The sequence below is a fragment of the Haemaphysalis longicornis genome, unplaced genomic scaffold, assembly GCF_048455015.1.
Source record: "Haemaphysalis longicornis isolate Haplotype H1 unplaced genomic scaffold, Haemaphysalis longicornis Haplotype H1 scaffold_1, whole genome shotgun sequence".
Lineage (NCBI taxonomy): Eukaryota > Metazoa > Arthropoda > Arachnida > Ixodida > Ixodidae > Haemaphysalis > Haemaphysalis longicornis.
Window position 1 is genome coordinate 198,076,856 of NW_027526203.1, and position 13,555 is coordinate 198,090,410.

The 13,555-nt window shown below is 49.6% G+C and overlaps 1 protein-coding gene across 1 annotated transcript in view; it reads right to left on the reverse strand.

The window, feature by feature from the left end:
* Positions 1-5,876: 5,876 nt before the first annotated feature.
* Positions 5,877-13,555, reverse strand: part of LOC144156305 (uncharacterized) — a 30,888-nt gene continuing 23,209 nt past the window's right edge. The window contains exon 5 of the mRNA XM_077688283.1: positions 5,877-8,512. Coding sequence (XP_077544409.1) covers positions 8,426-8,512 — 87 coding nt within the window. The 3' untranslated portion in view covers positions 5,877-8,425. The remainder of the gene's footprint in view (positions 8,513-13,555) is intronic.

Below are 13,555 nucleotides of genomic sequence, written 5' to 3' on the forward strand. Positions count from 1 at the left end.
CTCTTTCTCTCTTCCCATCACTCCATCACTACGGAAAGGCGAGCCTGGATCTGACGTTTTTTCACACTCTCCACGTGTCACTTCGACTTTCGAGAAGGTTTCTCTACAGATCGGCCTCTTTTACCTTTTAAATTAAAAATGCATTGAAGGAATCTACGCAAGTTCTATTATAGGTCATTTAGCAAAAAACTGAAACATCACTGAGCACAAAATTTTAGTTATTAAGCTGTATGAAGGAGAAAACAAGTCCCTCTTTCAATCAGGTATTTGAAATTGTTCCCTGTAATATTCCCTTCCCGTATCCATTCCATGAGCCCCTGTTTACCAACTATGACAAGATGCATGCAAATCATGGGCCTTGGTTAAGGCTGTGATGGTGCCATGGGTTACTCACGACAGGGGGTTAAACAAAAGATCCTTTTATCCCTGCGTTGTCACAGCGGCACTGGCTACCACCCTCGGAAGCAGGGAGTATTTACACAAGCATAAGTTCCCCAGCGAATGGAGGGACATACAGCCACCTCATAACTCCATCAGTAAGAGCGTTGTACGTGTAACCCGCAGGTTGTGGGTTAAAAACTTTCCTAGGGATGCACTTCCCCCTTCCCTTCACTTTGCTTATTCAAGCAATTAAAAGCATTATTGTATAACAAACATGTAGAAACCAGTACTTCTGTTGCATTCCTGGTATTCTTGACTGATGGAGTTTCTGCCTATCAACGGCGCACGCAGGGGCGGTAAGGGGGGTGGGGTGGACGCTGCCCTCCGAAACTTTTGCCTGTGGGGAAGGGGTGAATACATGAAGTCATTAATATCATGATTTGCCTACCAATTATTATTCCTCCGTAGCATTCTAAGCAAAACCTTAGCCGGCTTAGAGATGTGCTCACACAACAACAGTCACCAATTCGGCTTAATTCCGTCGGCCGGCCTTCGCCATGCCGGCGCATTGGTTCCGGTGAGAGGTGGCCGCCGTCGCCGTGCCCGCGAGCGTAAGCGCAGTGGGGTCCCGGTGAGCATGGTATGCACGTTACGCACTGTATGCACGGAGCACACGGTATGCTAAATCTATCGTTTGTTTAAAGGAAATGGGGGCCACCGCTAGGCCCCAAGAAAGTCCAATGTCTGATGGGTGAGGTTTCGCCTACCCGTGCGGGGCGCTCTTCGGAGTCGTCTTCTGCAAGAGCGGATGACAAATCTACATCTGTTCCTGCTCCGCTATTGCGTTTCACTGCAAAGACGAAGCTTAAGCGTCTTCCACGCTGATGCAATGTCCTGAAGGGAAAATAAATTAACCAAATAATGAGAAGGTCATGCGGTGCACGCGCATGGTATTCCGAAGCGTTTTCTTTGTTTTTATTTTGAACTTGGTCTGTGTCCACGTTTCCCAATTTTATTGTGTTGTCTTGTTTTAGATGCGACTGCATCTCATTCACTCGCCTTGTCCCTCCATACGGCGTTGTTGTTGTCCGTCCACACCCCTCCCCCATTCTCCTCGCCGCGCGAGCTGCGCTCTCCACCGCTCACCCCCTCTCCTCTCCGATAGCGAACACTCTCTCGCGAGGGGCATTGGATTGGATTCGATTGGATTGGCTTGGCTTGGATTGGATTTGGATTGGATTGGATTAAAGTGGATTGTGTTGGATTGTGTTGCGTCATAGCCGCGCCACGTTGCGTCATAGCCGCGGCAGGGGGTTCACGGCACGTTTCACGCGATAGGAGAATCAGCCTAACGGAAACAACAACGGAACCCCCTATGCGTCGCATCTACACAGGGGTTCCCGCGAGGAGAGGTGGGAGAATTTTTTTTTTCTTTTTTCTTCTATCATTTCTTACACCCACCTTTTTTTTCGGGGTTAGCCCTACTCCCCCCCTCGAAATGTAGTCCTGCGTACGGCTCAGCTTCCTGCATTTCTATATTTTCATTATGTCAAGGTGCCACCGAATATTTCTCATTGATGGCAATTCCTTTGTTTCTCATACTTCAGAATGCGAACAAGGCAGCGAAGTACGCCTTAAAGGGCTGCTGAAGAGCTTTTAAAAGAAACTTGTTGGGGGAATTACTTTCGTTTTCGTCATGCTGAATTCGAAAAACATGTTCATTTCATCTGTAAAAACACCCAAACCCTCTTTTGTCATCAAAACAAACAACCTCTGCCGTGGAGCGCGAGCCTGGATGCCCTGGATGCCTTTTGCAATTGGCCGGTGGTAGATGGCGTCATATTTGGAAGTCCCGATGCTGCGTTGACCGCTAGGCCTCATGAGTGCATTTTGTTCCCGTTCAGATACGGGCCAGAAAGTCTTCTGGGGAATGGAAGACGCACACCCTTAGAATAGGGGAGCCTGACGGAAACAAACGCAACAAGTTCGCTCGCAACAAGCTTTAAAGGGGCCATGAAGACAAAACACAAGTTTGGTTCATTCAAACGATTGCGTTGTTAGAATCATACTGACCTCACTTTTAACGTAAACTTCGCTCAGATAAGCTATGTACTTAGCAAAAAAGGGAATGGCCATGCGACCCACCCGCTCATTTCCCGCAACAGAACCTATCATGTCATACCGGCCAGCTCTGCGATTGGCGGAGGCCAGCAAAAGAAAACGCAAATTAGGCAGAGATTATAATCTTGCCAAACGAGCTATTTGCGCTTACATTTAGAGCACATTCTTTTAAAACTGCAATAATCGTGGGCCATACAGTGGAAGTTACGAAATCACACGTAAACATGGAAGTACCGATGCGTACTGCTGTTGGTACTGCGCTCACGATACTTGTTTTATCTGTACCGGACTGCGGGGCTTTGGGGTAGTCTAAGACGACACTGGCCGACTGACGCAAGCAACGGTGTCTTACGTGACCATATTTCTCGAGCGAGCACTATGTTTCACGAAACAATTATTTTCTGGCTGAACAAAATCCGCAAGCTTCAAATACGGTCAAAAATAAACCAGAGGCAGAAAACGGCTTGCAACGTATTGTGGCGCCATCTAGGTTCACTAACGGTAAACGAGGCTTCGCAATCGGCTGCAGAGGGTCGGTTCCTATGATGTCATTGCAGACCACGAAAACACAGGATTTAGCGGGAAAATCAAAATTTTAGCTTAAATAGATTAATTCCTCAGTGAATAAAACATCGTTTGCATCTGGACAAGCGCTGGGGAAACTATAAAACGTGAAATCTTTCGAATAAAAATTCCCCCGCATTTCCCCGAGGGGGAGAATGTGAAAGTGCGAATGCACGGTTGTCGGCCCGCTTGCGGCGCTTGCGCTCGGCCCCCGCAGCCCACCGCCTCGCCGCCTTCTCTTCCATCTCTTCCATCGGGTTTGTAGTATCACGTGTACACCACGCAGTTATCAAGCCGCTATAACGCCGCTGAGTCGCCAACGCACGCCGCTGACGACGTAGTTTGAATGCGTTAAAGATATAAGGCGCGTCAACACTGATATCACCGTCGCGTCCGTGGCTTGATCGGTAGAGCGTCGCGCTGCGGCCGCAAAGTCCGCGGATCGAAACCTGGCGCCGGATGCTGTTCCTTTATACGCCTCGAGCGCGGCCTGTAGGGGCGCCACTGAAATCCCCCTAGCGGCCTGTTTCGAAAGCAGGCGCGGGAGTCTCCGGCCCGTTCGGCCCTGTCACCGTTGCTTTTTGGCTCGTTCAAGATAGCGATTTACCGTTTGTCCGCGTTCTAAATATCGAATAACGTGGAGCAGGCACTCTGTTTGCAAGCGTGGTTTGTTCACGAGAGTATAAACGTTTATGACGCGATCTTAGTGAGATCTATATGAGCGCCGGGCGTGTGTCACAGGCCGGCGTCCCGAAGCCAGCATTTGCATGCAGCTGATTGCAATCACGCTGCCCTGAAGTTTAGTGGCAGTGTCTCCGTATGCGGCCATACACACTATGATGTAGATCGACTTTGTGCACTTGCAAAATCCAGCGGAGCACTCATACCTGACAGCACGTAAGTTCCGCCTGCCAATATCACATATCAGATATTGATCAGTACCATGAACAAGCCAATGTGGCGGCATAAATTTCACAAACATTGTACCAAAGAAGTACGATGGATAATGCAAAATTACACCCCGGAGTCAGCACACGACGACAAATTTAATGATGGGTCGTCTTGTTCCGAGGTGAGCGCTCGCAAAGATTCATCTGTTACATTTATCCTCCACGAGAAGCGCGAAGATGGGCTTATAGAGTAATCCGCGTCCGTGACCAAACTCTTCTTCGAAACATCGTCATATGACACAGGGAGACTGCAGAATCTAGCATAAACCGAAATCAGAGACCCTTATCAGATACGACACTCTTCCAACGAGCCCGTGTGTACGAGATTTCGGCGCACGTTAAGGATCTCCAGGTGGTCCAAATTAATCCGGAGCCCTCCACTACGGCGTGCCTCATCGTCTCCATTGCGTCAGCGCGTTAAACCCTGCAATCAATCAATCAATCAACTCTTCCAACGACACTTCGTATCGCTTGTGAACTGCCTACCCTGTATTCCTCAAAAAAATGCGTCCGCCGAGAGATCAGCCGTTCGTTGAAGGCGAAAAACAAACGAAAAGTGAACACGCAGCTTGTGTGTGTGATTACTAAAACGTTCAGTCGTTGAAACGTTCAGTCGTTGAAGGATAGTTGAGCGTCCTCCGTCCTCCTCCTCACCCCCCCCCCCCCCCCCCCCCGCCATGTCTAGCGAAATAGTGCATTTCGCATCTAGTTGGTCTGGTGAATACTACCTTGCTCAAACAAACGTCTTTAGCATTTCAGAAGCTGCACTCGGTTTTTTTTTCATTCCCACGACTATTCTATTTCTGACTTGCAGACCATTCATTTTCGCGTGGTTTCATTAACATATACCTTGGTTCTTACTATAGGGCATGAGTGGGCACATATCTGACAATGCACAGCCTTTGAGTGTACTTAACATTTTCGCGTGGCTTATTCCCATAAAAGGCACAAGTTTTTGTCAGCTGTTGGGTTATCACATGCCCGAAACATAGTTTTCTACGACGTACATATTCGAAGCAAAGCCGCATTTGTTGTCTGCGCTGCAAAACGAACCAACCTCTTACAGTGCCAATATCAGGTCTAAACGAGGCGACAATAAATAGAATTCACTTGTGCTGACGTGTTCGAAGGTGACAGCGGTGATATGCTGCTGCCGTCGCCGACGCCCGCAAGAGCGGCCAAGACGCGCGCAGAACCGCCTCCCCGGGTTGTTGGCGTTAGAGCGCTCTACCAAGACGCAGCTGTTTTTTTTTAAGTGCCCTAAACATGCAGTTAGCTTACAGACGTCACCATAACAAGTTGTTTAGTGCGCGGAAAGGCAAAGAGAAGCGAAAGAGAACCAAAACACTGCATGACCACCTATCAGCCACCCAGCGCTAATCCCGCAAACGCCGCGGAGAAGCGGCGGCAGGCGGCGCAGCGATCGCGAATCTCGAGGCGTATAGAGGAGCACTGCGGACGCCGACGCCGCCGCCGGCGGTGGATGGTTTGGGGTCGCTTATAAAGTGTATTCACACTTAAAACAAACTTGCATTTTGTCTTTATAGCCCCATTAAGACTCGAACACATGAGCGGTAAAGGACGCGTGCCCCTACGCGTCTCCGTCCCGAGAACCGGTTTGGCTGTCGGATGAACCGCCGCATCGGCTACTGTCGCACGCAATACCGCAAGTTGGGCTAGTTGGTGCATGATATCGAAAAAACTTCAAAGCGCACAAATAGACGGAGACATAGACGGAGACAAAGAGGAGGAACACACACACGCGCTTAAAGCGCGTGTGTGTGTCCCTCCTCTTTGTCCCCGTCTATTTGTGCGCTTTGAAGTTTTTTCGATACTCTCGCACGCGTCCAATCTGGTCGATGTTTTGCCGCGCCGCGTCGGGAACCGGATTGCTCGGGAGCACATGTGTCTACCGCTTTAGAAAGGGGTTTTCCCCCAACGACTCGCGGGTGACTTCGGATTCTTGGATGCAGAGAAGGGAACTTTCACCGCTTTCTCGCGTGTGTAACTTTGTTTTTTGCATTGGGGCAAGTGGCAACGAGATATGGTCCACGGCCTGCATTGATTCATGTGTACAGGCAACCCCGATGCAGCCAACTGTCGATCGTCGCTTTATCTACTAGCGCTCATCGCAATTCCTAACACAATTTTTCAAAACATCATTCCTTTTCTTGTACATTCGGACAGGCGGCAACGAGAGAGAGAGAGAGAGAGATTAGATTTAATGGTTAACGGCGATGTTAGTCGACCCGTCGCGCTGGCTTTCTACGCAAAAAAGAATTATAAAAATGAAGAGATGTCGGAAGGTGCGCAAAAAATTTTGTCAGACAAAATTTTTTTTCGCAAAACTCTGTCTGGTTCTGTGCTTCCAAGAAACTCCAAGAGAGCTTTGGTTGAACGTGCACCTGACTAGCACCCTACCAAGGACCCAAAACAGCCCAAGCGGAGTGCACCAACATAATATGAGATTCTGCCTGGGCACGATGTACTTGGATCCAAACGCACGCATATAACGTGATGGATGTCCTCTCGTGTGTCGCATGTGGCGCAAAAAGGTGAAGATGCCTGCTGGATTTCGTTGAGGTAATGTCCCGTGTATGCAACATTCAAGCGCAGTCTAGTAAAACTTCGTCGCGCTTGCTAAATCCTGCTGTGGGCAGAAGCCTGAGTCGATTCATGCGCGCAGTCACCAACGATGCGGTCGCCGGTCGCCGCGTCGCGCGGAGGTGCTGGGGCCGGGTCGCTCCGTGGACGGTCAGCGTAGAGAACGTAAGGTTTGGAGCTGCGGCATATACGCAGTTCAGCGTAGAGAATGTTAGGCTTGGCATTGGGGCATATACGCAGTTTTACGATAGGGGAACCGAGCGTTAGGGCCTCCAAAAAGTTAGCGGAACCAAACGTAGCACGCTCGCGCGCGAGGAGTTTTAGAAGAGCATTTTACCGAACAGCTCGCGGCCGGCTTGGGTTGCCCGGTTGCTCGGATGTTGGGAGCTTTAGGCTTAGCATTGAGGCAGATATTGGGTCCCTGCTGTCACTACTATTGTGAATGACAATCTCTTACAGAGTTTTTCACCACACTATCAACCCCCTGTCTCGCATGTGGAACTTTATTTTAATGGTGATTTTCATTGTAGCGATCGGTGCTCTGTTGATTCTTGCGCGCCGGTAGCGGCATCCGTCGGCCCCTCGCGGCATCGCGTGCTCGGGCTGGTGCTGCATGGTGCCGGCTCGCTCACCAGCTTCCGCGGCCAGTCGGCGCAGAGAAGTGTAGGCTTAGCAATGCATCTCCGCTCAAATTTGGTCCCCGCTTTTAGAATCACCCCAGATGAGAATCCCCAGCACAACTCTTCGCCACACTATCCTTGAGTTCCTCGCATGTGTACCTTCTTTTTCGTGATTGCTTGCATTCTGGACAGCAGCGCCGATCGGTTAGGGCGATGGCCTGCGCCGGGTTCGAGCCGATTCGTGCGCCGTACCGGCATGCACTGCCGGCGTATGTGCGGAGCGCTTCCGCGCGCACAGAACGCTTCATGCTGTCCAGCTGAATTCATTTCTTTCTAACAACGCGCGAAATCTACGTACTAAGCTAAGCTATCGTCATAGCCCACAATGTTGATCGGGAAAATGGGCAAGACGTTTGGGGAACAAAGAGAGTTGCGATCCCCTAAATTTTCTAACCCCTGGCCATTGTATTATTTGCAAAACAATGATTTTTATCCCATTTTACAAGCACTTCAGTAGTCCTGTAAAGGCCAACTGTACTGAAAATTTTGACCTCTTGAAAACCCCATTTTCGTATAGTCTGCCTGAAAAGACTATACGATACAAGATATGACCGCTGAAATACGCGCATGCACGGCAAAAGGAACAGCAAAAATAAGTCATTTTGAAACCGAAATTGAGAAGAGCGCGGCCCAGGCTAAAGTGACGTTGCAGTTGGCGAGCTAGCCGAGTGAGGGGCCGGCTGGTCGGAGCCAACCTGCGCGCAAACGCTTTGCGCGCACTGCAGCCGTAGGAGAAGCGCGCTCAGGGGAGTTCGACTGGCCCTCCCGGCTGTCCGGAGGACAAAGCACGCAGCCGGCTGCAATGTCACTTCCGCTTCATGGCTGTTTGCGCGATCCGCGGGCAGGCGGGGCTACCAATCACGTCTCAGTTCGTTTGTGGTACGTACCGTACGTTCAAATTAAGTTTGGCCTAGGTGAAATTTGAGTGCAGTAAGCCTTTAACGTGCACGCGCCTGCCGCAACCGAGATAGGGAGTATAGTGTTCGAAGCGTACATTCCAACGACGCAGCTGCGTGCGCTATGTCGGAAACGTTCTCGTTCTCAAGCCCGAAACACCAGCCCGGGCATGTGCACAACATGCGACTTGGACTCGCTCCTGGGACGGCGGGGTCTCCCATCGCCTAGTCATTGCGGGAAGACCATTCTGAGCAGGAACAGGGATCGCTGCAGCTGCTGGTTGCTCACGAAGTGCAGCACTGGACTCAGCGTGTACTGCGAGCAGAGAAAAGACAAACGACGGGGCACAGGATTGACGTGGCTGGCCACAGAATGTAGCAATGCCATACTTATTATACTAAACTATCTAGGAGACCCATAAGTGCACCCAAAGTGACATCATTCAGTATTTCGTGAAGAGACTACAGTAGTTCAAGCGGCCGTGCCAGAAAAGGCTTTCGATAGCTGCGTACGTATGGCGTGATAACACGTAGCGCTTAAGGGCTTTGGCATCATTAAGAAATCCGCTATGAATCTAAAAATTGATTTAGCGGAGATTATGTGTTCAGTGCAAAACATTATCCGTGGTCGACAGGTGTCACGGTGGTGGGTTTACGATATTTCGAAAGCATGTGGTCTCCTTAGCTCGTAAGGAAGGAATTCCCAAATCGTATCTCCAAGATCGCCCCCAATCAAGTCTCATGGTTGCCTTCTTCTCCGTGACACCTACTACGCCCGTTTCTGATGGCAGCCTCCCAACTGCGAAGCTGTGGATGTGCACGTGTGCTCGCCACCTGGTTGCGTGTCGCCGTGTTAAATGCACAGCTCTGCCCTCAGTGTTGAACCTGGTCAATGAGGCGAATCTAGTACAGCGCTAAAGAATAGTTTTGCGGGCGCGGAAATGCTGTACAAACAGGCTCGGCTTGAAAATAAGAAACAAAAAACATGCCCTCGGCAAGTTCCCACAATGCGCGCATCACAAGCGTCCTCAAAGGGGCCCTGAAGACCAAACACAACGCGGTACTGTTTGAAAGAACTGTCCTTTGCTATCTTATTATGCTTTATTCCAGACGCGGAGGACATTTTTTAACAAAAGAAATAACGCTCAAAGTATTTTAAAAAACTACCGAAATTAGCGCTGCAGCGACGCGATATAGCAAGCAATCACGCAATAGAAGCCAGCAATAAAAACGTAGTCACTACTGTGTGAATTGCACGTCAGCATTCAAGTACGCGATACAATCAAACAGAACTAGAGACCCCACTACAATTACTCATTCGAGTTTCCTGGCGTTAACTTTGGTCGGGGGCCGCCAAACGCAGACAAAATTCTGTGACGTCATAAAGAGGTCTCCTAAAAATGGCTGGGGCGCAGTCACTGCTTCATCTGTTTTCTTATAGATTGCAATAAAATTGCCATCAGTGTTATCGGGTAAGGCAACCTCCGCAATGAACCAAACTTGTTGTCGTCATCGCTCCTTCTTAGAGGGCCTAAATAGGGTTGCAAATGATGTGATTTCACGTGCGCAATCGCTAGTGCACGCGTTCGCGACAATGGAGTGCATCAGCATAACGGGTAGCGTTACGCTAGCAGCGCCGGGTACTTTGACCCGACTGAGAATCCGCGTGGGGGCGCGAAGTGGCGGCCGTCCGTCCCCGCAACGAACGCGTGCATGCGCAGTCGGGTACCGGCGCCTGCCGCCGCTATAGGGTAGCGTGCGCTACCCGCTATTCTAAAACACTCTAATAGAGAGTTTTATTTTACCGCCAGCTAGCGTTTATCACACGCAAAATATTGCGCTTGCGCGCCACAAACTTTTTTTAACAGCAGAACAGTTTAGGCCGAGTGTCCGTCCGTAGCACCAAAACACCTCGAGACCTCGAGACAAAAAATGTGGTTTGGGTGGCTTCGGGAATCAAACCCGGGGCCTCTAAGCCGTGACACCGGCAACCTAACGACCGGGCCATCCCAAAGGTCCGAGGAGTGCGGGCGTAGCACCTGCGGAGAACAATAATGTTTACAGAAAGAAAAAAAAGAAGCGCTTCCCATGCTCGAAATCGTGCCTGCGTCCCTCGCGGTATGAAACCGGCGCCTATCCGATTGAGCTATTATCGTATTTCGGCAGCACAGCATTTCCTTTGGGTTCGTAGCGCAGGTGTTGGATTTGGACTCGGCCGCGGGTTCTAGCGCGTGCTAACGCGGTCCACTTTGGGAGAGATGTGAAAGCTTGCGGACGAAACGATCCGGGCCTGCCAGTCATAGAGAACTTTCAGCGGCAAGCTCGGAAATAAATTTGAGGTACAACAGCCGGGCCTCTGCCGAAGGGTGAGGGGTCGCCAGCTCTGCTGTTTTAAAGCGAAGTTTTCTATGTCTCATTGATGGCGTCTACAGTCCACCTCAAAACCCACTGCAGAAAGCGAAATTTCTCGGACTATGATGATGACCGTGGTTGAAGTGCAAAAGGAAAAAAAAACGATACCTGCGGTCAGAGTCGAACCTGTATCCCTCGCTTATGGGGCCGACGTTTATCCGATGCGCCATTCCGACACGGTCGAAGCTTCTTAAAGCGAAGCTTCCTGTGTCTCACTGATGGCTTCGGTAGTCCACAGGCGGAAGTTAGCAGCAAAGCCAACTTCCGCCTGTAAAGCGTACTCTGCCTCAAATATACAGTTTCCCCTTATGCTGATTAGCAAACTTCCGCAATAAAAAAAAAAAAATATACCGTCTCACAGGTGAAGCCTGCTGTAGGTTTTCGTATCAACATAGGAATGCCTCACGCGAAAGCTTCGCATTCCAGCATCGCCGTCATTAGACGGAGGGGTGCGTCACTTTCTCCAGCCTTGTACCACTAGTGCAAGCTGCGCCAATTTTTCGCCAACCCGCTTTTAGTTTAGCGCCAGCAACGTTCTTCTAATAGCATGGAGCTTCCCAGAATAGCATTCAGCACCATTAAGATAATTGGACAGGTGACTATAATTTGGCAAGCCACTGAAATCCCCCTAGTAGCCTGTTTCGAAAGCAGCCGCGGGAGACTCCGGCTCGCTGCCCACTGTCGCAGCTGCTTTTGCGGCACGTTCACGAGTGAGATTTACCGTTTGTATGCGTTGGAAATACATATTTATGTGGAGCAGTCACTCTGTTCGCAAATGTGGTGCATTTACGGGAGTATAAATATTTCTGACGCGATCTTAGTGTGGTTAATTCGGTCTGTACAAGCGCCAGCTGTGTGCCACAGGCCGGCGTCGCGAAACTGGCATATGCACGGAGCTGATTGTAACTCCACTGCCCTAAAATTTACTAACAGTGGGCCTAAGCAGAATTCCTCAGATGGTCATGCTACGGCTATACACAATGATGTAAATTGGTTTTGTGCGCTTACATAATCTAGCGGAGCGCTCATACCTGACAGCGTGGCAGTTACGCTTGCCAATGTCATACCTCAGATGTTCATCACTACCCTGGAAAAGCAATGTGGCATAAGTTTCACGAGCATTCTACAAAGTAAGTGCGATGGACGATGCAAAATTATACTCGGGGATACACACACGATAAAAAAAAATTGCGCCCACCTCCCCGCGAGGGGAAGCCTGTGTAGATGCGACGCATCGTGGGGTTCACTTGGTGTTTCCGTTGGATTGATTCTGAAATCGCGTGAAACGTGTCGGGAACGCGTATGATTATTATGTTTTATGATTATTATTATGTTTTATTGGCCAATCTTGGTCAATCTCTCTCAGTGGTATGCTTGGGGCTTCGCTGTCGCAACGACCTTTACTCCATCATTGTTGCTGTAAGTGGGAGCTTCTTTTCTTTTATTGCAAGTGTTAATCATTGCCCCATCATGCGTTGTATCAGTAGCATCTTGACGTAGTTTGAATGAGTCAAGGATATAAGGCGCGTTCGTAGCATTTGATTCTCTCTCAGTTTTGTGGCGCAGTGGGAAGAGCACCATGTACCTCGCGTTCCGCCCACAGGGTCGTGGGATCGAAACCGGGTGCCACTAACTAATATTTTTTTATAGTGTACGGGGGAGGGGTGTGGACAACGCCGTAGGGAGGGACAAGGCGAGTGAATGAGATGCAGTCGCATCTAATATTTAATGCTGGGTCGATCGGTTGTCCTGAGGTGAGCGTCGGCAAACATTCATCATCTGCTACGTATATCCTCCGCGAGCAGCGCGTAGTCGGGCTTATAGAGTAATCCGCGCCCGCGACTCAAGGCTTCGTCGAAACATAGTATTATGACACAGGGAGCCTGTAGAATCTAGCACAAACCCGCGCCTCATTGACCAGGTGCAACACTGAGGGCAGAGCTGTGCATTTAACACGGCGACACGCAACGAGGTGGCGAGAGATCTCTACACACGTGCACATCCACAGCTTCGCAGTTGGGAGGCTGCCATCAGAAACGGGCGTAGTAGGTACGTGTCACGGAGAAGAAGGCAACCATGAGACGTGATTGGGGGCGATCGTGGAGATACGATTTGGGAATTCCTTCCTTACGAGCTAAGGAGACCACATGCTTTGGAAATATCGTAATTCCACCACCGTGACACCTGTCGACCACGGATAATTTTTTGCACTGACACATAATCTCCGCTCAATCAATTTAATGATGGCAAAGCCCTCAAGCGCTACGTGTTATCACGCCATACGTACGCAGCTATCGAAAGCCTTTTCTGGCACGGCCGGTTGAACTACGGTAGTCTCTTTACGAATTTTATAGCAAGTACGTCGAATACTTAATGATATCACTTTGGGTGCACTTATGGGTCTCCTAGATAGTTTAGTATAATAAGTATGACATTACTACATTCTGTGGCCAACCATGTTAATCCTGTGATTAATACCGCACTCTTCCAACGACACATTTTATCGCTTGTAAACTGCCTACCCTATCCTTCAAAAAATACACCCGCCGAGTGATCAGCTGTTCGTTGAAGCCAAAAAACAAAAGGGAATTGAACGCGGAGCTTCTGTGTGTGACTACTAAAACGTTCATTTCTCGATTTCGCTTCGCATTCGTACACAACGAGAGTTAAGTCTCCCCTCCCCCTCCCCCATGTCCGCCGTATAGCAGTGCATTTCGCATCTAATGGGTCTGGTTATTCCTACGTGGCTTGCGTTTAAGCGAACTTCTTTAGCATTTCGGAAGTTTCACTGGGTTTTGCATTCCCGTACGACCTATTCTGTTTCTTCCGACCAGCAGGCAATTATTCCGTGGCTTCATTAATTTTACTTGGCTCTTCCTATAGGGCGTGAGTGTGCACATACGTGACGACGCAGAGCCTTGGAATATACTTAACATATTTGTGTGGC